Raw genomic sequence first — 26,452 nt, 5'->3', positions numbered from 1 at the left:
TTGTTTACGTCGTTTCCGTAAGCGTAAGGTTACCCCTGCTATATGAGGGGTAACCTTACGCCAGTCCGCCGTATGCCATGTTAAGTATGGCGTCGGGTCAGCGTCGTCTTTTTCCGTCGTTTACGTCGTTTTACTAAGTCGTTCGCGAATATGACTTTACGTCAATGACGCTCACGTCGGCGTCATTGCCGTTTTCCGTCGTGAGCTGGAGCATGCGCATTGGGCTATTTTTATGGGCGGTGCATGCGCAGTTCGATCGGCGCAGGGGCGCGCTTAATTTAAATACAAGCCGCCCCCTTTGAATTACGCGGCCATACGCCGGGCCATTTACACTACGCCGCCGCAAATTACGGAAGCAAGTGCTTTGCGAATACGGCACTTGCTCCAGTAAAATGTGGCGGCGTAGTGTAAATGGCTTACACTACGCCAACGCGGATTCTATGTAAATCTGCCCCTATGTCTCTATACCTTGTAAACAGTAATTTCAGCAAAAAAAATATTTTTATTTACAACTCCTTTAATGACACCCCAAACGCAGGTCGCAAATGCAGCGTGTTTACCTCCACTGAATCACATGGCACAGTAGTACCATGTGACCTGGATGCTGTGCGTTTTGTAAAGTAGTGCATGCAAATGAATGGATTGAAATCGCCCTGCACCCAGACCACATCCTTTTTTTTAACACAAATAGTTTTACTTTGGTGATATTTGATCACCTCTGCGCTTTTTATTTTTTGTGCTATTAAAGCGGAGGTTCACCCATAATATAAACTTTGTATTAACACGATCTACGGAGCTTAGACTTTTACAAATGACTGTTGTTATTTTTAGTTTGTATGTCATTACCGAGATTCAGATGTATTTGCTGTGACTTCCGGGTATTATTCCCCGGTGGAGTGAGCGTATCTCCCCCTTTCCCCGATGCCCCAGTGTGTGCTGGGACCTGTCCGCAATGTCTCCTGGGAGTTCTGTGTCATGATTCCTAGGGGACGGAGACGATCTGTAGCACTAATAGTCGAAATCTCGCGCTATCTCCCTCGTCGCGTGACTCGACAAGCAGGTCATGTGACAAAGTCGATGGGAGCATAGCGTCACCGCTTCCCGGAAGTCTTTGCTTGTGGCCTTCACAATGCCCACAAGCAAGATGGAAAACGCTTGGCACGATTTTTAAAACTTCTTCTTTCAGACGGAAAACGATTGCATCCTTTTAAAAGCGGCTAGCAAGTGAGCCTTAAGGATATATCAGTAACACTATGTAATGCACAGTAATAGAAAAAAAAGAGAATCCGCGGATCTGCTATAAAACATATACAATATTTTTTTTAAACAATTCATCAATTTAGGCCAATATGCGTATATTGATTTGTTTGCACAAAAGTTATAGCATCTACAAACTTTATATTTATTACATTTTTATTATTATTTTTTACTAGTAATGGCGGTGATCAGCAACTTCTTCTAGCGGGACTGCGATATTGCGGCAGACAAATCGTACACTGACTGACACTTTTTTGGGAACCAATGACACTAATACAGGAAGGGGTTAACATCAGGGGCGATCAAAGGGTTAAATGAGCCAGTGTTTGTGTACTTTGTGGGAGGTGCTTTTACTAAGGTAAGACATGGATCCTTATCCCCGCTTTGCAGAGACCCAGGATCCAAGCCTTCTCTACTGACAGAACGGCAATCTGTCTTGTTTTTATAGGCAGACTGCCATTCTGCCTCTGTAACGAAAGATAGTGCTAGTGGACATTGAGTCTGCGGTAATGGCAGCGATCAGCGACTTAGCGGGACTTTGATATTGCGGCGGACAAATCGGACACTGACATTTTTGTGGGACTAATGACCTTAATACAGTGATCAATGCTAAGAAATATACAATGTCACTGTACTAATGACACTGGCTGGGAGGGGGTTAACATCGGGGGTGATCAAAAGGTTAACTGTGTGTCTAGCTACTGTTTTCTTACTGTGGGAGGTGCTTGTACTAAGGGAAGGCATAGATCGGTGTCACAGCTTTGTAATTACACAGGATCACATGCCTTCTGTACTGACAGAACGTCAATCTGCTTTGTTTACGTAGGCAGTTCGCCGTTCTCGCTCTGTACTGAATGATTGGCGGGTGCCAGAGGACATCAAGTCTGCGGTACCCACCGATCAGCTCCCGCTGTGCATGGTCAATTCGTTCCTGCTACCCACAGAGACCGCCCAGTAACAGTAAAACTGCTATAGGATGGTCGTGAAGTGGTTAGATCCTTTGCACCGACCACCTCCCAGCTCTTTAAGACCCCTTTTACACTGGGGCGGTTTTTAGGGGGCTTTAGGGCTAGAAATAGCCTCTAAGTGCCTGAAAATCGCCTCCCATTCACTGCAGTGTGACTTTTTACACAGGGGCGGTGTGCTTGCGGGATGTTACCAAAAGTCCTACAAGCAGCATCTTTGAGGCGGTTTGGGAGTTTTGTATTAAGCGCTCCGAAAACACCCTGCCCATTGCAATGAATGGGCATGGCTTTAAAAGCGCCAGAAATGGGGAGTTTTTAACCATGTTTTGGGGTTAAAACCGCCACGCTAGCGGCTGAAAAGCACACCGAAAACATCGCTAAAGCGCCTTTGGGCTGCTTTAAGCCGATTCCTTTTTAGTAAAAGACGATTTGTGCTTTTTTGTCTGTTACAGCGTGATGAATGTGCTTACTCCATTATGAATGGTAGTTTTACCAGAATGAGCGCTCCCGTCTCATAACTCTCTTCTGGGCATGCGCGGGTTTAAAACGTTGTTTTAGCCCACACACGATCATTTTTTACAAGCCGAAAAACTACATTTTCAGAAACCGAAAAACGATGTGAAGCCCACACACGATCATTTTAAATGACGTTTTTAAAAATGTCGTTTTTTTTCATGCATAAGAGTTCTAAAAGCTGGGAGGCGGGCATTCGGGTCATTTTAATGCTATAAATGGCTGCGACAGCGGTCGCATAATCGGAAAACTCCCGTGCACGCTCTCAGCATGGTAAGTTGTTTTAAGAGGGCTGCATTAATGTGGCCGCTTGGCGTTATGACCCGCTTGCCGAGCGGCCGGCGTCAAAAGGTTAAAAAAAGCTGGAAGAATTTTTACACACCTGTACTCATACACGCAAATACTATAAAGCCCATTCTGGTATTTTTTCTGTTTGTATGTTCATACATCAGTATCATGTACCCAAAAACACTGGCTTTTTACATTGCCTGTGTGCATAAGTCCTAACATATCACTCCCAACCACATGTAATAAAATGGACTGTGATGTGCTTTTTAATTCCTGTGTATGAGGGGCCAACCAAACCTGAAATGCAATGATGGCATCCCTTGTTTCCACTTTCTCCATGAGGGAAGTCACAGCTGTGAAGCCTGACACTGTATCATTGTATTACAGCTCCAGTCAGTGAAGCAGTGTATCAGGAAATAAATGGAGTTGTGTGAAGCAAAACACAAGCTTAGGTCTCTCCCCAGTCTGAGGTAGTGACCTGCTAGCAATGAACTGACACTTTCTGAGGAGAAAGCAGCTCTCCTCCTCCTCCTCCATGTGACAGTGTTTCCACATGGTGTAGGGGGAAGGCCTGGCTCAGGGCGTACTGCTCATGAGACGTCAGGGCGGGCCTGGCTGCTAATGTGTATGTGTTGTGTGACTGTGAGCCTGAGAGCTGAAAGGACAGCCGGGGGACACCATGGTGTTCGAGTCTATGGTGGTGGATGTCCTGAACCGCTTTCTCGGGGACTATGTGGCGAACCTGGATGGCTCTCAGCTGAAGTTGGGCATATGGGGAGGTGAGTGATGGTGATCCTGTGTGGTATAAAGCTGTGCTGTGTGTTGTATAATGGGACCTGGGAGTGCATACTGAGTGCAGGCCATGTGTCTGCTCTCCTCTCATCCATATTCTGACAGGACAGGACACTGCTTCCCAGTCAGTCACCTGCACTTCTTTGTCCCTCACCCAGTGCTACATCCTTTAAACTTTGTTGTCTTGACCCAATTAAACATTGCTATACTTCCCTGTGTATGTATAATATAAAAATATATAAGCACCAGTCGCATATGGAAACTGCATGTATAAGAAAAGGACTCGTACACACAATGAGAATATCGAACATTAAATGATTGTCAGATTTTTTTTTTCTTTTTGCATGCTGGTCCAATATCTGAAACCAAAAGGTTAATGGAGTTCTGAAAATTCTCGTATGACCGACTACAACCTCCTGCAATTTAATGTATCGCACTGTATTATTTCGTTTCTGAGCATGCACGGTCTTGGTCACTTGATTTTTTTTGGAAGAATACAGTACTGGTTAACCACTTCACATCCCGGCTATTGTAATATGACGGCCACGAGGTGGCTCTGCCATCCTGGGTGGCCGTTGTATGACGTCCTCGGGCCTCCCAGCTGCTAGGGGGGGCGCGCGTGCCTAGCGGCCGCGATCGGCACTTACAGAGCCAGGGACGTGGATCTCTGTGTGTAAACCCAGAGATCCACGTCCTGTCTGAGAGAGGAGACCGATGATGTGTCCCTTGTACATAGGGACACCGATCGGTCACCTCACCCAGTCAGTCCCCCCCCCCCCACAGTTAAAATCACTCCCTAGGGAACACATTTAACCCCTTGATCGCCCCCTAGTGTTAACCCCTTCTCTGCCAGTCACATTTATACAGTAATCTGTGCATATTTATAGCACTGTTCGCTGTATGTATGTGAATGGTCCCAAAATAGTGTCAAAAGTGTCTGATCTGTCTGCCGCAGTCCTGACAAAAATAACTGCCATTACTAGTAAAAAAAAAAAAAAAAGTCATCTGAATATTCCCTATTTTATAGGCGCTATAACTTTTGCGCAAACCAATCACTATACGCTTATTATTTGTAGAAGAATACATATCGGCCTAAACTGAAAATATATATTTTTTTGGGGATATTTATTATAGTAAAACAAATATTGTTTATTTTTTTCAAAATTGTCAGTCTTTTTTTGTTTATAGCGCAAAAAATAAAAACTGCAGAGATGATCAAATACCACCAAAAGAAAGCTCTATTTGTGGGGAAAAATTTTGTTTGGGAGCCACGTTGCATGCCCACGTTATTATCATTCAAAGCGTGACAGTGCTGAAAGCTGAAAATTGGTCTGGGCAGGATGGGGGTGAAAATTAAGTGGTTAAAAGAAAAGTTTATTCTGGTACCATACACGAAAATTTTTCGTGCTAGTCCCTAACAAATAGAATATCGAACAGGCCCTCCTGAAATCTGTATTTTTCATCTGATTTCTCATCGTGTGTACTAGGCACGAAGACCCTTTCACACTAGGGCCACACATGCGTTAGTGCTACCCGTTTTAGCAGCACTTTAGAGCTGTTTACGCAGCACTTTTCGGCGCTTTTAACCCCCACTAAAGAAGGGGTTAAAAACGCCCGTGTTGTGTCGCTTTTGAAACGCTTTTCAGGTGCTTTGGAACAGCTGCCCACTCATTGCGATGGGCAGGGGCGTTTTGGGAGTGCTGTATACAGCGTTCCATCCCAAAGATGCTGCTTGCAGGACTTTTTCTAACGTCCCACAAGCACACCGGTCCAGTGTGGAAGCACTCAGGCATTCACATTCGAGTGGCATGGCGCTATTTCTAGTGCTAAAATATCCGAAACCTGCTTCAGTGTGAAAGGCGTCTAAACCTTTCATACAACAACACGGAGAACTATTAGCCCCTGGTCACAAAGGTGCAACTTTCCATGCGATTTGACAGTTTCAAATCACATGACAAGTCGCGCCCTATTGTCTGCATTGAAAGTGGTCAAAACAGTGCGACTTTGTAGTTCCTGCACTACTTTTTGCATGTTCAGGTGCAACTTGCATAGACCTCCGTGCAGGAAGTCACACAGATGTCTTCCAAGTAGCACTACTTTTAAAATCGTGCTACTTTCAGTGAAATAGCACAATTGTGACTGGGGTCTTAGGCCACTTACACACGTGCGTTTCGGTAAAAAAAACTGATGAATTTTACCTCCTTTTTATATATTTTTTTTCATCCGTTTCTGGTAAGGGGTGTTTGTAGCTCTGACTAAAGATGAATTCTACCCTTACTATAGGTGTAGGCCATTTACATACCTTATGAAGCCTGACTGGAATACTCTCAGGATGTTGCCAAGTACTCCCAGGACGTTGCTAAGTGAGGCCTAGTCATCACTGCTTCCCTCTACCATCACAGGAATGAGCTTTCTCTTATTCAAAAACCCTCACATTCTTTTTTTTTTTTTTTTTCTTTCTCCCTTGATGCAGTAGCTCTGAGCTCAGCATTTTGAGATCTTACTCCTGTGATGGTGGAGGGGAGCAGTAACGACTAGGCCGTACTTGGCAACGTCCTAGGAGTATTGCAGTCAGGTTTCATAAGGTATGTAAATGGCCTGCACCTCTAGCAAGGGCTTTATTCAACTTTAGGCTGGGTTCACACCTATGTGAATTGGATACGGGTTCCCTCGGCATCCAATTCGCATAGCAGGAGAATGTGACCGGCTCTCTATGGAGCTGGTTTACATATCTCCCGGGTGGCTGCGGAGCTCATTGCACAGAAACGATGTGCGTCTTTGGCTCCATTTTCAGGGCAGAATTCAGGCACAGATTGGGCCCTGATTTGTCCCTGAACCGGAGAATGGGTACACAGCGTTTCTGTGTGAACCAAGCCTTATGCCCTGTACACACGATCTGGAAATCGTACGAAAAATGACACTTTTCGAAACGATCGTACGATAATCGGATCATTGGTACAGCGCTTTCGAGAGCCGATCAGGACAGTTCATCTGATATTATTCTATCGGACATACACAGGAATTTTTTTTCGTACGATACCCGATCGTACAATTTTCGTTTAATCAGCACAGCTGTCGTTTGAAAATGCATTACAACACAAGACATCACTTTTTTTTATTTATTCTGTCGTACGAGAATTTTCGTGACTTTAGTATACTCCTCAGATTCAACGTGAGATTGGCATACAAAAAAAAAACCAGACGATCATTCGTCCGTTGATCCGATCGTGTGTACCGGGCATAAGTCAGAGCTGCACAGTTTGATTTTATCTGCATAGGCAGTTTTGTGGTAAAGGTGAACTATCCCTTTTAACCACCTTCATGCAAAAATGGACCGCTTGTCTATTTATTTACATCAGTTTTTTCTGTCTGTTCGTTTTTCTTAACGGGACAAAAATAGGGCTTTGATTCTTTTAAAAAGCAGATGTTGATAAATGCGGATGTAAACGAATAATCATCCATTTACATCTGTTTTTTCATAGAGAAGCATTGATGTCTGTTTTTCATCCATCAATGGCTAGATGTTTTGAAAAACGGACAAATGGTCTGCATGTGTGAAAGGGGCCTAAAGCCTAGAACACACGGGCCGAATGTCAGGCGGCATCGGGCAGTTCGATAGAAACTGGCCGACATTCGGCCCGTGTGTATGGCAACCGGTCCGACCATTCGGCAGGCTTCTGTCAATGGGGTATGACTGAAAAAGGTCTGCCGATTAGTACTCTCAGGCCGCGTACACACGGTCGGTCAAAACCGATGAAAAGGGACTGAAGGACCTTTTCATCGGACCAAACCGACCGTGTGTGTAAAAATTGAAACGATGGACGCCTAACCGATAGATCAAAACCGACGGTTAGTATGCAAAAGCATCGGTTAAAAATCCACGCATGCTCAGAATCAAGTCGACGCATGCTTGGAAGCATTGAACTTCGTTTTTTTTCAGCACGTCGTTGTGTTTTACGTCACCGCGTTCTGACCCAATCGGTTATTTAACCTATGGTGTGTAGGCACATCAGACCATCAGTCTGCTTCATCGGTTAACCGATGAGAACGGTCCGAAGGACCGTTCTCATCGGATGGACTGATTGTGTGTACAGGGCTTTAGACAATGGCTAAGAGCGCTGGCTGGAGTGTTCTGGCAGGGGGTTGTCCCACTGTCAGAACACAATGGAACAGCAGGGGAGATCGCTGTACTAACATCCGATTGTTAGTATAGCTTCCCCGACTGGAGCTATCGGTTTGTTTTCATTCAGCCCACTGGGTCGAAAAAAAAAAAAAAATTGAATAGTGTATACGAGGCTTTAGGCTATAGTCATGCAAGCAGCCAGGGACTGATAGTTTGCTGTGTTCTGAGCTGGCTAAAATCTGCCTCTCAATACAGCAGCACTCTGTGCTATGGCTGTATACAAACTCGCTGCTTAGTTGAGACCTGTGTGTGAGACCAGGAACGTCAACCCTGGGCGCACGCTGTGTCCAAAGCTTGTTGGGGCTTGATTTACATGTAAGCACCCTGATGAGCATTTACATGCAAACAGCAGGGCACTGGCCATATCAGACAGCTGCTACTGTCCGCATACAGTGTGCGCAGGCAGCGTTTACAACCGCTGGCAAGAATCTACTGGTGACAGTACAGAAAGTTGCATGTCAGGTGGTTTTACTAGCAGTATTTCTCTTCCGTTCATGGACGGACACAGCAGCCTTAGGGTTATATCCGCTTCCTTCCGGGAGAGTTGGGCAGAAACAAAGCACTGTAAGTGTTAACAACACTTTCCTCAGTGCAGCTCCTCCCAGGGGGCGTGGTTCCCCGGGTATAACCCACACCCTGCTCTAGCAGCTCCAGTTTTTTTCTGCCTAATGACAGGAGAGGCAGGCACTCTGGAGTTCCTGTACTCTGGAGATTTTTTTTCTTGCGATTTTCTCGCTTTTTATTATTTTGTTCCTGCATTTTTGAATCCTGTGATTCTTCTATCAACAGCCGACTGGGTGACAGGCTGGGTCTTGACTCTTGTAGTTTCCCCATGTTCGGCCATCGAGCGTGTTCCGGCCCTTAGCTCTCGTCCACGAGAGGCCCCATTGCTCCAGGGGCGGCCGGGGAACTACATGTTCCAGGGCACACATATGACCGGTCTCTTTGGCTTTGTCACAGTGTGTCTGGCCGACAGCCATGCCGTTAGTGGATGTTGGTTCTGTCTGGGATACCTCCAGCCGGTGGTCGCAGGACAGGTAAGTAGTGGCCCCTTGCTCAGGTAAGGTGGTATGGCTGGTGTTTTCCCTGGGGAGGTCGACCGAGGGTCCGCCCTGCTTTCCTCTCTCCCCTTCCTCTCCTTTCTTCCCCTGACTGGGTAGTGGCTGTGAAGGGGGGCCTCCTGGGTTTTCTTTATTACCACCGGGGCCCGTGTGTTGTTGGGGGGACTGTTGTTACTCTGGGGCGTGCTGCTGTGTGCTGCTGTGTTATATGAGGTGATTTTTACCTCAGACGGTGGCCATCTTGGAAATCTCTTGTGACAGTTTTAGTGCTGTGAAACACTGTGATTCTTCCCCGAGGTGACAGACACAGCACAGCCAGCACATCAGAGCACACCTCAGGTTTTCAGCTCTCTCTGCAGCTGGGTGGGGTGGTGAGTCCCTGGGAGGCCTCTGCTTCTATTTTTGCAGCCAGGAGGTGACCGGTGGGTTGTTCTGTCTTGCAGTACACAGCGGTGGGGCAATATGGAACCTGAACCTGGTGTTTCTGCCCCAGCAATGCCTGAGTTATACTTTATTCCCCTGCTCCTGCCGCATCTGTTGAGGCAATGTCGGCTGTACTTGAGGTGTTTCTTGCCAGGTTTGAAGCAGCTGGTGCCCAGTAGGGGGGTACAAAGCGCCCCCTCCCTGAGCCTGCTTCTGGGGATGTCTCTGTCAATGCTTAACCCACACGGACTGTGAGGATGACTCTGCCTCAGGGTCAGTAAATGATAGAATTTGTTGGAGCTCTTATTCTGCGGTGCGTGATACTCATAAACTTGAGGATTTGGCGGGAGCACCAGTTGTGCCGGTCCCTTTTTGGGTTCCGCAAACCGCCCAGCACCGCAAAAAAGTATTTCCCTGTGTTCCTTATTTGGAGCATTTGCTATGTAAGGAATGGGACACGCCACAAAAAGTTTTTGCTGTTCCTAAAAAACTTTGCGGTCCATTATCCCTTTGAGTAGGACTTTAATAAAATAAAATAAAAATGGGTCTCTCCTCCGTCAGCGGACCCTCCTGTGTCCAGACTGAGTAAGGCCACCACATTGCCTGTGGTAGGGGCTCCTGTATTTACGGACCGCACTGATGGGAGAGTGGAGTCTGTGGCCCGCTCTATGTTCACAGTTGTGGGTTCGCTGTGAGACCGGTCGTGGCCGGGTCTCTGGTGTCGCAGACACTGACTGAACGGTCAAAGTTGTTGCTGCAGAAGCTGGAGGAGCAGGATGCTTCTGAGACCTGCAAGGACCTGGCTGAACAATTGGTTCAGGGTCTAACATTTGTCTGTGAGTCGGCCCTGGATACGCTTCCCTTGCTTTCCAGAGCCTCCGCCTATGCGGTGGTACTACGCCGCCTTGTGTGGCTGAAATGCTGGTCTGCGGAACGATCCTCCAAGAAGGCCTTGGTGGATTTGCCCCTTTAAGGGTGAGCGGCTTTTTGGGGCGTCCCTGGATGACCTCATTAAGGATGCCACAGGTGGTAAGAGCACACTGCTCCCACAGTCTGGGAAGGGCAAGGAGCCTCGCCGTAGGCAAGGGCTCTCTTTTACTACCCCAAAGCGTTTTTTCCGTGCGCCCTGTGCAGCAGGAAAGTTTGCAAGGTGCGAAGGCGCCCGCTGCAGGGCAGAAGCGTCCCTGGTTCCGCAAGCCTAACAAGCCTGTGGACAAACCTGCTTCCGCATGAAGGTCTGCCCCCGCCCGGGTCTCGGGTGGGGGGCCGGCTTCGCAAATTCGCGGCTCGGTGGCGGTCTCTCCTCTCCAACCATTGGGTTTGCGAAGTAGTTTCCTCGGGGTACAAGATAGAGTTTCTCTCTTGTCCACCAAACAGATTTTTTCCTTCCAACCTCCAGTTTCCTCCGGTTCACCGGCAGGCTCTGTCAGGGGCTGTCCAGGATTTTCTTGTCAGGGGAGTGATTGTGCCAGTTCCTTCGATGGAACGGTTTCAGGGGTTTTACTCCAATCTGTTTGTAGCCCCCAAAAAGGAGGGGTCCGTCCAATCCTGGACCTCAAGGCCCTCAATTGCTTTGTGAAAGTGCAAAAATTCAGGATGGAGTCGATTCGCTCGGTAATAGCAGCGCTCCATCAGGGGGACTTCATGGCATCCTTGGATATCATGGACGCATACCTGCATGTTCCCGTATGCACAAGGCACCAGAGATTCTGCGCTTTGCGATCGGGGAGGACCACTTTCAATTTGTGGCCCTCCCGTTTGGCCTGGCCTCGGCACCACAGGTTTTCACCTCGGTGCTCGCCCCGATACTGGCCCTGCTGAGACAGCGAGGGATCACTATCGTGGGGTATCTGGACGACCTTCTCCTGAGAGCTCCTCAGGCTCAGAATTAGAAGAGGACGTGTCTATCACGTGTCAGACTCTCAAGAGTTCGGCTGGCTTCTGAATATCCAGAAGTCAGTGTTGGTTCCGTCTCTGCGTCTGGAATACCTGGGGCTAGTCCTGGATTCCGCAGAGGCAAGAGTTTTTCTCCCAACGGAGAAACTTCAGACTCTGCAATCTGCGGTGCAGCAGTTGTTGACCCAGAAGTGGTCGTCTCTTCGATTCTGCATGAGGGTTCTGGGTCTGATGGTGGACTCTTTCGAGGCGGTTCCTTATGCCCAATTCCACACCAGGGAACTACAGAAGGAGTTTCTGTCACGTTGGGACAGGCTCCCGTCTTCTCTGGATTACCAGATTCAGTTGAGTCAACTGGTCAAGTCTTCCCTGGTGTGGTGGCTGACGTCTCCCGTGCTTCGGATCGGGAAGTCATTTCTGCCATGTCACTGTGGTCACAGTGGTCATGACGGATGCCAGCCTCTCCGGCTGGGGGGGCGTTTGGGGCACCCAGTCAGCCCAGGGGCGCTGAACTCAGGAGGAGTCTCGCCTGCCGATCAATGTTCTGGAGCTCCGAGCACTCAAGCTGTGCCTTGCCGGGTGGTCCCTGGAGCTGCAGGGCCGACCGGTCAGGATCCAGTCCGACAACACCACAGCCGTGGCGTATGTCAATCATCAGGGAGGCACATGAAGCTCGGCTGCAGCGCTGGAAGTAGCGCACACCCTTCGGTGGGCCGAAAGGTTCGTTTCGGCTCTATCGACCGTGTACATTCCGGGTGTTCAGAATTGGCCCCAGGAGAATGGTCACTTCACCCGGAAGTGTTTCGGGGTTTGTGCCAAAAGTGAGGCACTCCAGACGTGGACCTTCTAGCGTCCCATCTCAACTGGAAGGTGCCACGGTTCGTGGTCAGGTCGAAGGAACCGTGGGCGGACGCGTCAGACACGTTGGTGGCTCCTTGGGGTCACTATCGACTGATTTATACCTTCCCTCCTCTGAAGCTTCTTCCTCGTCTGCTGCGCAGAGTGGAAGCCGAAGGGATTGCAACAATCCTGATCGCCCCAGACTGGCCGCGCCGCTCCTGGTACGCGGACCTGGTGCGTCTGGTGGCAGACGCCCCCTGGCGTCTACCTCTGAGAACAGATCTTCTGTCGCAGGGTCCGATCTTCCACCCTGCTTTACAGTCGCTGGCTTTAACGGTGTAGCTGTTGAGAGCCAGGTACTGATGGACCGAGGCCTGTTAGGCTCGGTGGTCTCTACCATGCTGCGTGCACGGAAGTCTACCTCACATAGGATTTACCATCGTACGTGGAAGGCCTACATCTCTATGTGTGAGGAGATGAAGTGGCACCCTCGTTCATACGTGGTGTCTGGATTCTGCTGTTTTTTTTTACAGCGGGGAGTAGATCAGGCTCTCGCCTTGAGTACGGTTAGGTAAGAGTCAGATTTTGGCTCTGGCCGTTTACTTTCAGCGACCCTTGGCGGCGCACTCCTTGGTGCGTACGTTTGTACGGAGGTCCGACATTTGGCTCCTCCGGTGCGCCATCCACTACCCCCATGGGACTTGAATTTAGTCCTTTCGGTGCTTCAGGATGCTCCCTTTGGGGACATCCGAAAGATCCCTTTATTAATACACCAAGGAGCAGCAAACTTTGTAAGTTCCTTCCCCAGCATTAGAATGAGCTTAAATAAATATATGCTTTAATATCACTTTAACCTCTGGAGATATGGAAGCTGTCATTGCTCACTTGTTTTTCAAGGGTCATACCTAACTTTGCTTTTCCTTAAGTGAGCTACTGACCTAAAAAAAAGAATGCGCATGTCAGGATTTGGGATGTCTGATGTTTCAGATCAGGTATGACCTAAATAATGAAGCAAGAATAGGAATCACAGCCCTGTGGTATACACCTCAAAAACCGGGTGCAGGGGCAGCTCTTATAGTTACCTTCAGACAGGTTCTCTTTTAAAGCTCTATAAATAGAGAGCTTTCTGGGAAATTCAGACATGTGAACCCTTTCCTTATTTATTTTGGTAAGTAGATTCTGTAAAGCTGATCTTGTTAAAATTGATTTTCCTCAGTATGGTAGGGTGTTTGCTTTTTTTTTTTTTTTTAGCATTCACATTCACTCTACCCAGGCTTCGTGCACATTGCCACTTTCTACATTTATTAATTGACTTGAAAGGACACTTTTTAGAGAGATAATACTGTATAGATTAAAAAAAATGAGCCTACCTAGCTGTTTGATTTATGCTATCATCATGTTTGGCTGCCTGTAAACAGATTTCTGCTATTTGTGGTGCAGAATTGTTGATGAAATTGGTTTAGCACAGCGGGATCTGCTATAGTGTACATGGCTTAAGTGTAATTTCTGTCCTCTGTCTCATTCCACTGCAATATACAGTATATGAGTCGCTTCTGATGGTTTTACTCTCTCTTTATTTCCCTGCAAAGGTGAAGCATAATGGGCTACTATGCATCGCATAGTAGCCCATTATGTGTCACTTGCCTAAAACTGAAGCCTGCGATGTCACCGCTGTCCCCACTGGTTGGAAGTGTCCATCTTCACCCCTCTTCCTTCCGGGGCCGCCGGCTCTGACTGGCCGGAGTCGCGTGACGTCACTCCGGCGCATGCGCGCGGGAGCCGACAGTCACGGCATGACCACTTTAGAAACGCCATAAACGCAGACTTTTTAACGTGCGCATGCGCTGAAGACATCGGCACACGGCTTTATTGTAAATATCTCCTAAACCATGGAGGGTTCCCTTTATTAATCCTTAGACTAGGTAAAAGTGGTTGTACAGAGTTTTCAACCGCTTGCCGTCCACCTTATAGCAGTTTTACTTATAGCAGTTTTACTATTATTGCAGCAGCTGTGTGGTGTGTGTATATATTTCCCACACTTTCGGGTAGGGGGCACACATGCGAGCCACCGGTGACTCGCTTCCACTGTGATTACACACAGTGGAAGCCCATCGGCGAGTGCTGGGTACTCCATGTCTGCCGCCACCCATCGTTGGTTGGGCAGAGACACAGATGTTTGTAGACGCTATAAGTTTTGTGCAAAGCATATATTTTTTTTTCACCAATACTTATTGACCTAAATTTATAAAGAAATTTGACTTTTTTTCAATTTTTTTTATTGAATGCGTTTTATAGCAGAAAGTCAAAATGTATTGGGAACAGTTTTGAAAAAATAAAAAAATAAACTGCCTTCCCAGTAGCTTAGGGGCATTAGGTACAACCTATTTACCCTAGCCATATTATTTTACTCCTTGCTACAACAGTGAGTTGTTGTTTTGCAGAGTACCTCGGTATTGTATCATGGCTCCCAAAGGCTCAGGAACTAAAGGTGCAAAAAATGCTAAAAAACAGAGGGGTTCCCCCTCTGATTCTGAGGATCTTAGTCAGGCTACGTCGGTTCTATCCTCACCTAATAAACCAGAGGAGGTCGCCTTGGATGAGCCATTGGGTATGTTTGGTGCTTTGGCTGGCCCTAACCATCCCAACCCTGTGTTTGTCACAGAGGATATGCTAGCTACCTCTCTGAGTGGGCTAGAACAAAGATTGACAAATTTAATTGCAAATTCTTTTCCAGACAAAAAACGGACTAGATCCCCATCGCCTAAACTCATATCCTCGGATGCTGAGATTCTCTCCCCTGAGGAATAAGAATCTCAGGAGGATCAAGTGGAACAGAACCTGGAGGGTTCAGATATTGAGGCGTCCACCATAGAAGAACCATTTTCAGCCTCCCAGGCGGAGAGTCTGTGGATCCAGTCTTTAACAGACATGGTCCACTCGGCATTTAAACTGCCTTTACTAGGGCCTCAAGTCCCTGCGGTGTCTTCTTTGGGCTCCTTAAAGGCGCCACTAAGTAATGCGCTGTTTCCGGTTCATCCTCTTTTAGAGGATCTGATCTTTCAGGATTGGGTACGGCCTGACAGAATATTTATACCTCCTAAGAGGTTTTCTGTCCTCTACCCTATGGAAGATTTTTTTTTAAAGAAATGGGCGCTCCCGGCTGTGGACGCGTGAATAAATCCTAGAGAACATACAAATGTTCAAAGACCCGGTCGATAAACGGTTCGAAACTCTTCCTTTACTATGGCAGGAGCGGTGGTGCAGCCAGCAGTAGCTGCTATTGGCGTTTGTCAAGCGTTAAAAGATCAGACAAAGCAGATGTTAAAGGACATTCCGGCTCAGCAGGCACGAGAATTAGCCGACCTCCCCAGAGCCCTGTGTTTTGCGGTGGATGCTATAAAAGATTCCATCCAGCAGGCTTCCCGTTTTGTCCCTGTTCTTGGTACACATGCGAAGGCTCTTGTGGCTAAAGAATTGGTCGGCCGAGACTCCATGTAAAAAACTCTTAGCGGGCTTCCCCTTTCACGGAGGAAGACTTTTTGGAGAGGATCTGGATAAATACATACAGACGATATCAAGTGGCAAGAGTACTCTTTTGCCGGTCAAAAAGAGATCTCAAGGTCCTACGTTTAAGCGGCCGCTGTCTCCAGCCCCAGGGCCCTCGGCCTCCAGGCAGTATCGACGACCTCCTGCACGATCAAACTTTGGTAATAAGTCGCAAGGACAGGCCTCAGGTGGCAAGAGACCATGGTCTCGCAAGCCAGCAAAACCAGCCCCCAAATCAGCTTTATGAAGGGGCGCCCCCACTCAATCGGGTGGGGGGAAGGCTTTGATTCTTTGCAGAAGTTTGGGAAGCCAATGTCCCCGACAAATGGGTCCTTTCCTTGGTAGCCACAGGCTACAAAATAGAATTTCTGGAGTTTCCCCTTCCTCATTTTCAGGAATCAAGAGTTCCAAAAGATCCGGTAAAGAAGGCGTGTCTGCTGGCAGCTTTGGATCGCCTTCTATGCCAGGGGGTAATCATCAAGGTGCCAGCCCAGGACCGCGGGCTAGGCTTTTACTCCAACCTATTTATCATACCAAAGCCCAACGGCGATGTCAGACCAATCCTGGATCTAAAGGGTCTGAATTCTTACCTAAGGGTTCGCTCCTTTCGGATGGAATCCGTACGGTCGGCAGCCGCTGCCTTGCATTATCTAGCCTCAATAGACATAAAGGATGCATACCTTCATGTACCAATTTTTCAGGGGCATCAAAAGTTCTTGCGCTTTGCAATCGCAGGACGCCACTACCAATTTGTAGCTCTCCCCTTCGGGTTAGCAACAGCCCCCCGGGTGTTTACGAAGGTCCTGGCTCCCATCTTAGCCAACCTAAGGACCCAAGGAATTTCAATCCTAGCTTACTTGGACGACCTCCTTATCATAGAGCACTCTGCTTCCGGCCTAAATCGAGCAGTAGCCCTTACAGTTCAGTACCTCAAGGTATTCGGCTGGGTTCTAAACCCGAGAGAAATCGGCCTTGCAACCCACAAAGCGGTTGGAATACCTCGGCATGCTGCTAGACACGGAATAGCAGGGAGTGTTCCTACCTTTAGCAAAGGTATCAGAGAGTTAATCCAGTTGGTTCTGGGCAAAAAAGAACCAACCATTCGCTTATGTATGCGATTACTGGGGAAGCTGGTAGCCACTTTCGAGGCAGTACCTTATGCTCAGGTTCACACGCGAGTACTACAGGCAGCCATTCTGTCGGCTTGGAGCAAAAAGCCACAAGCCCTGGATCTTCCTTTGATCCTCTCGTCAAAAGTCCGTCAAAGTCTCTGCTGGTGGCTGAACCCTCAGAATCTACTGAAGGGAAAATCTTTCAGTCCCAAAAACCTGGAAGATAGTGACCACAGATGCCAGCCTAAAGGGCTGGGGAGCGGTCTTGAACGGGCACACTCAGCAGGGGACTTGGGCAGAATCAGAGAGACTACTGCCCATCAATGTCTTGGAGATCAGAGCTGCACGGTTAGCCTTGAAGGCATGGACACCCAAGCTACGAGGGTCTCCAGTGAGAGTGCAGTCCGACAATGCCACAGCGGTGGCATACATAAACCACCAAGGGGGCATGAGGAGTCGAGCCGCCCAAAGGGAGGTGAACTTAATTTTTCTGTGGGCAGAGGCGCATGTGCCATGCATTTCGGCAATTTTTATTCCTGGAGTGGACAACTTACAGGCGGACTTCTTAAGTCGTCAGCAGCTGGTTCCAGGGGAATGGTCTCTCCATCCCCAGGTCTTTCAAGAACTCTGCCAGAAGTGGGGATTTCCGGATGTAGACATCATGGCATCGAGGTTCAACAAGAAACTGAACAGGTTCATGTCCCGGACAAGGGATCCGTTGGCCTGTGGAACCGATGCACTGGTTTGCCCTTGGCATCAGTTCAATCTACTATATGCCTTTCCCCCGTTACAATTGCTGCCCCGTCTGCTGCGCATGATCAGGGTAGAAAGCAGACCAGTTATTCTGGTAGCCCCGGAGGTCATGGTATTCACTGATCGTGAGAATGGCAGTGGGAAAGCCTTGGACCCTTCCACTTCGTCCAGACCTACTCTCTCAAGGCCCGATCCTCCATCCTGCCTTTACGGCATTTCAATTTGACGGCTTGGCGGCTGAATCCCTGATTCTCAGGGGTAGAGGCCTGTCTAGCCAGGTCATTTCTACTCTAATTAGGGCCAGAAAGCCAGTCTTCAGAGTAATTTATTACAGGATTTGGAGGGCCTACGTAGTCTGGTGTGAGTCCCAAAGATGGCACCCCCGCAAGTACACCATTGACGGAGTGTTACGTTTTCTACAGCTAGGAGTGGACAAAAACTTGGCCTTAAGCACTATCAAGGGACAGATTTCAGCCTTGTCAGTGTGGTTTCAGAGGCCTTTGGCCACTCACTCTCTAGTTAAGACTTTTTTGCAGGGGTCTTACGCATTAATCCCCCTATCAAATCACCGCTTTGTCCATGGGACTTGAATCTTGTATTGTCAGCTCTACAAAAGCAGCCCTTTGAACCTCTGGCTGAGGTTCCGTTAAAATACTAACTTTCTAGTTAGTAATACTTGGTTGCTATGGCCTCTGCTAGAAGAGTATCAGAGCTGGCAGCCTTGTCTTGTAGAGAACCATACCTCATTCTGCATAAAGACAGGGTGGTTCTCCGTCCGCATCCGTCTTTTCTGCCAAAGGTTGTGTCCAGTTTTCACTTAAACCAGGATTTGATCCTACCATCCTTCTTTCCAAGACCCACTTCTAGAAAGGAGGGCTTGCTGCATACCTTGGATATTGTCAGGGCCATGAAGGTCTACCTTAAGGCTACAGAAAAGATTCGAAAGACGGACATATTGTTCATCCTGCCGGAGGGGCCCAAGATGGGTCAGGCGGCAGCAAAAGCTACCATCGCTAGATGGATTAAACAGTTAATCAGTCAGGCCTACGGCTTGAAGGGGTTGCCCCCTCCTTTATTAATAAAGGCCCATTCTACTAGGACCATGAGCGCCTCCTGGGCGGCACACCACCAGATCTCTATGGCTCAGGTTCGCAAGGCGGCGACCTGGTCATCAGTCCACACGTTCACAAAGTTTTACCAATTGGACGTTAGAGTGCCGATGCAGCCTTTGGGAAGGCGGTGCTGCAGGCCGCGGTTTGAGATCCTCGGGATCTGGGGCACCCTTGGTTAATTAATTAATTTAATTTTTGTTTGGATTTAATTATGATTTAAAAATGTATTTTCTGAATTAAGTCTTCTTGGTTAAGATGTCTCCCTCCCCTCATTAAAGCATTGCTTTCGGACATCCCTACCATTTAACATGGGTCATGTTCACATCTGTGTGCATTTTATTGGCAAGACGGAAGCCTTTTCTTCCGAAGAAAAACATCCAAGCCCAGCTAAGTTTTGCAAAAACACATCTGAAGTTTCCCAAAAGCATGTGGGAAAATGTGTGTATGGTCTGATGAAACCAAGGTTGAATTTTTTGGCCATAATTACAAAAGATGTTTGGCACAAAAACTACTGCACGTCACCAAAAGAACACTACACCCACAGTGAAGCATGGTGGTGACAGCATCATGCTTTGGGGCTGCTTTTCTTTAGCTGGAACAGGGGCCTTAGTCAAGGTAGAGGGAATTATGAACAGTTCCAAATACTAGTCAATATTGGCACAAAACCTTCAGGCTTCTGCTAGAAAGCTGAACGTGAAGAGGAACTTCATCTTTTAGCATGACAACGACCCAAAGCATACATCCAAATCAACAAAGGAATGGCTTCATCAGAAGAAGATTACGTCTTGGAATGGCCCAGCCAGAGCCAAGACCTGAATCCCATTGAAAATCTATGGGGTGATCTGGAGAGAGCGGTGTACAGGGGATGCCCTCGCAATCTTACAGAATTGGAGTGTTTTTGCAAAGAAGAGTGGGCAAATATTGCCTAGCCCAGGGTTTGACAAATTTGCTTGGAATCTAAGAGCCAGCTAATAAAGTTATGAGCCAGAAAACGCACCTGTCCCGCCAAGCTCGCGTGCAGAAGCGAACACATACGTGAGTAGCGCTCGCATATGTAAACGGTATTCAAACCACACGTGAGGTATCGCCGCGATCGTTAGAGCGAGAGCAATAATTCTAGCTCTAGACCCGCTCTGTAACTCAAAACATGCAACTTGTAGAATTTTTTAAACGTTGCCTAAGGAGATTTTAAAGGGTAAACGTTTGTCGGCATTCCACAAGCGGACGCAATTTTGAAGCGTGACATGTTTGGTATCAATTTATTCGGCGTAACCATATCTTTCATAATATAAAAACAAATTGGGATAACTTTACTGTTGTCTTATTTTTTTTAATTAAAAAAAGTGCATTTTTTCCCCCCAAAAAGTGCGCTTGTAAGACCGCTGCGCAAATACGGTATTGAAAGTATTGCAACGATCGCCATTTTATTCTCTAGGGTGTTAGAATAAAAAAATATACATCATGTTTGGGGGGTTCTAATTAGAGGGAAGGAGATGGCAGAGAAAACAGTAAAAAAAAACACACATTAGAACTGCTGTTTTACGTGTAATGCCAACGGCCACCACCAGATGGCGCCAGGTCACAGGAGGCAGCTTGGGCCTTCACAAGGCTGCAAAGCCACAGCCTAAATTACCGGCCGCCGCGATCGCGTGGAGGTGGGGGCGCACGGAGACACAGGATCCTGTGCCTCCGTGCGCCCCCACCTCCCCCGCCACGTGATCGCAGCGACGGACGGTAATTGAGGCTGCGGCCTTGTAAGCCGCAAAGCCGCGGCCTCCATTACCGGCGGGCGCCAGGTCACAATTTCTTGCCGCAATTGCGACCTGGCGCCCGGATTTTGTCGAAGCCTGGCCTAGCCAAGATGTGCCATACAGACTCATACCATAAAAGACTTGGTGCTGTAATTAAATCAAAAGATGCAACAAAGCATTAGATTAAGGGTGTGCACACTTATGCAACCATATTACATCACAGAAACCTGACATTTTAACAGGGGTGTGTAGACTTTTTATATCCTGTGTGTGTATGAATATAATGTGTGTATGTATATGTGTTTGGGGTTCTGAGTAATTTTCTACCAAAAAAAAATTATTTTTTTTACATGAGGAATGCCAGAATTGGCCCAGTATGGAAGTGGTTAACATTGCCTCTACTGTTCTGTTTAGCCACCAGAAGCAATGACCTATCCCCCTTTCCCATGTGTCAGCCTTGGTATTTGTGACAACCATTGCAGATGCTGATGCTTTTTAAATACTGTTAATATATAAAAATAAAAAAAATCCAAACAATCTTGTATCGCATAACAAAATATCAGGTTCTGGGTGTGGATGAATGCTTGCCTGAGGCCAGCAGCTGAAAACCACTATTCTGAAGTGGTTCATCCCATAAAAACATGAGATATGAACAGAAGTATGGAGGATGTGAGAGTAAAACCTGCCTAAACTAAGGCCGGTGTTCTGTCAAAATACCCAATTATGTCACTTCCGGTTACTGTAAGCAATCAGTAATTGGAGATTTCGAGGACTTGCCGTTTTGACACAACACCGACAAGAATTTTCATATGGTGAGTAACCACTTCACTTTCGATATGAGACTAGCAGCATACGAAAATTTGTCTTGAGGCTGGATTCACACTACATCCGTTGCATTCAGTTCACATTGACCAGTTTTAACCACTTCCCTACCGGCCTATAGTCATATGACATCTGCAGAAGCACTCTGCCATCCTGGGCGGCATCATATGACATCCTCTTCTATTCGCTGGTCCTGCGGGCCCGCAACTCGGCGATCGGGGATGAGGCGTGTCCCTCTGACACAGCCCATGCCAGATCAGTGTAAAGAGCCAATAGAAATCAGTTCTTTACCATGTGACCGACTGTCCAATCACAGCCGACCACATGCACTGTCCTCATGCACGGCACTCATGCGCACCCCTAGGGGCACGCAGAGCAGTGATCAGGGACAAGGCTTGTCACCCTGACACAGCCCATCCCCGATTGTGGTAAACAGCAAACGAAAATGGCACTTTACCCCGTGTCCAATTACAGCCGGTCACTGAATGTCAACAAACAGTGGTAACGATCTGTTAGTGGGTTCTCCTCCTTACACACCGATTGTGTGTGAGGAAGAGATTGCTGTAACAGCACGTTACCACTTACAGTGCACACCGATTGTCCCCCCCCCCCTAATAAAGACTACCTGTCACCAACCCATCTGAGTACCCAATACCTGTCACCAGCCCATCTAAGCCCCGAAGCCGTGAGCCGGATATACCGGGGCTCAGAACGGGCGCCATTCAGGTCAGCGGGACTGGGGGGGGGGGGGGGTGCGAGGTGGAGGTCCTGTGTGAGTTCATCCTACAGATTTTTCTGTAAGGGTGAACTTAGCCTTAAAGGAGTTGGAGAAGATCTGTAAAGAAGAGTGGACCAAAATCCCTCCTGAGATGTGTACAAACCTGGTAACCAACTACAAATATCGTCTTGCCACTGTGGCAAGGGTTTCTCCACCAAGTACTAAGTCAAGTTTTGCTTGGGGATCAAATACTTATTTTACTCGCTGAACTACAACTTGGAGGTTGTAAACATCAGAAAAATTACTTCTGCAAGACAAAAGCATAATGAACTAGTATGCATCGTATACTAGCTCTCTATGAAATACCTTTAGATTGAAGCTGTTGCAGCGGTCCCCGCACACCGCTGAGACAGCTGACATTTTACCCGGAGTTTCTTCTGGGTTCGCGGGCTCTGGTGCTATTATTGGCTGGAGCCGCGGTGATGTCACTCCCGTTCACGGCACGGGCTGGGCCGTTCCTTCAGAGCGCATTCGCCAGTGATGTCACTGGCTGCATGCAATGTGAAATATCACCTAAACTGTAGAGGTTTAGGGAGATATTTGCTTACATTTACCTATAGGTAAGCCTATAGGAGAGGGAGTTTACTTCCTCTTTTTAATTTTATAGTGTTTGTTTTATGTGTGTGGGTTTTTTTTCCCTGGAATTTTGGTGGATATTCTGTCTCTCATTAAAAATGCACCTATGATAAAAATGTCATGATAGACCCTTAATTTCTTTGTAAGTGGGGATCAAATATCTCTTTTCTCCACTGACGCATTTTCTCACCGGAGAGGTCTGCAGTGGCAGTTTGGTCTGTTAAGAAGTGGATCTGATGACTAAGGATGTATTGTAGATAAAGATTTTAAAAGTCATCTGAACTTTACACAATTAACTGTTTTTAATTTTGTCAGGCTCTGTTTAAAAAGAGTTGCTGTGAAGTTTTTTAGAGACATAAGTAAACAGTAGCAGCAGAATGAGGTTTTAAACCGCCAACAATATTGCTGTCCCTTAGACCCCTTTCAAACTGGAGATGTTTTTCAGGCGCTTTAGACTCATTTCACACTGAGCGGCCCATAATGTCGGCGGTAAAACGCTGCTATTTTTACCGCCGACGCTATGGGCAGATTTGCGGCTCATTTTGGCCGCTAGCGCGGCACATTTAACCCCCGCTAGCGGCCGAGAAAGGGTTAAAACCACCCGCAATGCGCTGCTTCAGCCGCGCTGTCCCATTGATTTCAATAGGCAGCGGTGGAGGAGCGGTAAACACTGCTCCAAAAATGAGGCTAGCAGGACTTTTTTTTACCGTCCTGCTAGTGAAAGCCCTTTATTCGGTCGCTAGCGGGGTTAAAAGTGCCCTGCTAGCGGCCGAAAATCTCCTTAAAAAACAAAGGTAAATCGCTACTAAAACGAGCGCCCCTTTACAGCCGATGCCCCCACGCTGTCAGTGTGAAAGGGCTCTTACTGAACCTAATATTTTTTTGATGCTAGCAAAATGGGGCATGAAGGCAAGCCTGGTTTCTCTTTCTATATTTGCTACTAACTAGTAGAACGTTTCTTTTGAAATGCAACATCAAAATGATACAGAAATAGAGAAAATGGGAAAGAAGTTAAATGCTTTTTGTACAGTCAATAACTTGACCAGGAAATGTTCCTGACATATCTGCATATTCGAGAACCCTCAGCAACTTAGATTTTTGGGGTCTCAAAAGTGACATCCAGCTCCTACTAACCTAGGGGTCTCCAAAATTTCTAAACAAAGGGTCAGTTTACTGTCCTATAGAATTTAGGAAGGGCCAGACTGTGACCAGTGGGAGCAGAAAACAATGTTCTGGCATCAGTGGGAGTAAACAGTGCTCCATCGTTGGGTGTCAGTGGAAGGAACAGCGCCCTATCATTGTTGTCCATCGGAGTAACGGCGCCCCATCGTTGGTGTCAGTGGGAGGAACAGTGCCCTGAAATCACAAAAAGTAGTACAGAAACTACTTTTTAAAAACGGTGCAGTGCCGCAGATGCGGCGCTGCACCGTTTAGGACAGTGCCATTGATGGCAATCGCTGCCGATTTGACATGTGAAATTGCATGTCAAAACGCTCCAGTGTGAGCCAGGGCTCAGAGTTGGAGGGTTATAAAAACATATCACTTCTTCCAACTCTGACCAGCCAGATCAGTCAAAGGTTCTATTTTGTTTGAAGCCTCACATTATATAGGCCAAGATACAGTGTGAATCCACTACCTAACCACTGACTGTCAGTTCTGTTGATAGAACCCATTAGTAAGGTGCTAGAGTGCTAGAGGGGAAGAATAAGGCACAACCACTAAAGTAATACATTCTACACTTACTGAGTAAATGTGATTTACTGCTGACTGCTAATCATTCAAAGTACTCGGCAATGTACCAGGTTGCAGCATTGCTGAACTGTCACTGTTGAAGATGCTTTTAATTGCAGCCCCAGTGTGATCGCTATGTGTCAGTAATTAAAGGGATGACTTGGCAATCGTGAATGTGATAAAGGGGCTTAAGGGATTTACTGTAAATCCAAATATAAAAATTAAACAAGAGGAAATGTCCCAAAACTTCTCCAAGATGCATATCTTAACAGGTAAACCATCAGATTTCTGACAGTATGGCTCTTAATATGGCCTGTGCCTAATTCATGAGCCTTACACCAGTTTCAGCACAAGTGCCTGTGCCAGAATCGGGTAATTTTTACTACCACCGCTATTTAGAAATTGTCATTATGGCTGTGACAGATTCTAAGAGATTTTCCACCAATTCATAGATAAACAAACGGGGGGTAATTAGGACCAACTCAAAGTTGACATTCAGGGGTGGGAATGTTGTGCGTTCATTATTTTTATTAATCTGTTTAAATGTGTTTTTTATATTTACTTTGTTTGCTAGGACAAAAGTCGCCCACATCCTAACAACCAATGAGTCACACTGAATTGACAATGGGGAACTTTGAGAGACCAGATTCAGGTCTGCTTTACTTGTGATTGACTGTGCAGTGATCAGATCCATACCCGCTGTTCAGTTCAATAGTGGCTCCTCCCACTGCACTGCACCGTCGGTCACAGGCCTAATTGGGGAACTAGTCTCCGATTCCAATCAGGCTCCATGCACCCGTCAACTTAAATTCATGGCTGCTGTGCCTGTTTGGGTGACCAAACCTGATAAGGAACTCTGAGACTAATTCCCCATCAGGTTCGCCTTGTCTGTGATTGACAGCTCATTGCTGCGGGTGAATTCCAAAGCTGCTTAGTGCACTGTCAATCAAAAGTAAAGACCTTATGGAGAATAAGTCTATCCGTTCCCCATCAGGCTTTGCCCACCTCTAGTTTACAACAGGTAAGGTCATGCGCCTGTCAGCATGATAGAACACTATGGCCTTGGTGCAGAGACGTACAGACGCATTTACCTGTCTGTGACCAGTACATGAATTGGGTGCAAGCTGCTCTTAGACGAAATTCTAAAGGGTGTGTACAAAATCCTTTATGAATTCTTCAGATTGTAATTCATGACATGGGAATGTATCCAGTGTATGCACTGATTTTTCACTATGATATTCAAAATGAATGCTGTTCATTTGAACATGCATTATATTTCCGTACTGGATATTTGTTTGATAAAGTGGTTCCACATCCGTATATATAAAATGGAAATGACACAAAACGATCTGAGCTGGCTGAATATTTAAAGCATGTATACATATATACTTTGTACAATTTTGGGTGCACATAAAGCCCTATTCTAAGAAATCTGTATGTTCTAAAGGTGAACTTCGCCTTCGATAAATATATGGTAGTTGGTCAGAAGTCTTAAGGAATTAGGCCCCATGGTAACCAAGTAAAATTAAATCAAAATGGTGTGTGTGTGTGTGTGTGTGTGTGTGTGTGTGTGTGTAGGCTTTTAAAATACTTCATATGGCTGACAAATTTAAGCAAACCAAGATATAGGAATATCTATAAGTTACATAAAGAGCAATGTTTTTCTTTTGCCACTTGCACAGGATGTTTGGCGAATACAATTTATTTAGTCACAGAGAATGATAAACCTTATGGACAGATTCCAGATACTATTCATTTATAGACCACATTAAACAGGCGTGGCTCTGTTGTGCTGCTACAAACCAACAAAAGGGTTCTCTACAGAAATAATGCAAAGTATGAGTGTGTTTTGTGTGTGTGTGTGTGTGTGTGTGTGTGTAGATAAAATCTATTAACTGGTGACTTAATTAATAGGAATGACCTACATAATTGTTTCCTAAATATAGGCTATTCTACAGAAACTGACATTTTTGTTCTGTGTGCTGTACTTTCAAACTCAAAAGTCATTGTTCAAATGAGGATGCCATCTGTATCATAATGTTGTTTGGTGTGG

General features: G+C 46.7%; 1 protein-coding gene across 3 annotated transcripts in view; it reads left to right on the top strand.

The window, feature by feature from the left end:
* Window positions 1-26,452, top strand: part of VPS13A (vacuolar protein sorting 13 homolog A) — a 466,977-nt gene that overhangs the window by 11,262 nt on the left and 429,263 nt on the right. For 2 of the 3 annotated variants that reach the window (XM_040355888.1, XM_040355872.1), the window contains exon 1: window positions 3,610-3,802. The exons of the other annotated variant lie outside the window; for it this stretch is intronic. In XM_040355888.1, the coding sequence (XP_040211822.1) occupies window positions 3,703-3,802 (100 nt within the window). In that variant the 5' untranslated portion in view covers window positions 3,610-3,702. Of the gene's footprint in view, window positions 1-3,609; window positions 3,803-26,452 lie in introns of those variants that run through there. 3 annotated transcript variants of the gene reach the window in all.

The sequence above is a fragment of the Rana temporaria genome, chromosome 1 (genome assembly GCF_905171775.1).
Source record: "Rana temporaria chromosome 1, aRanTem1.1, whole genome shotgun sequence".
Lineage (NCBI taxonomy): Eukaryota > Metazoa > Chordata > Amphibia > Anura > Ranidae > Rana > Rana temporaria.
The sequence above is the reverse complement of the archived record's forward strand: the minus strand, read 5'-3'. Positions and strand labels throughout refer to the sequence as shown.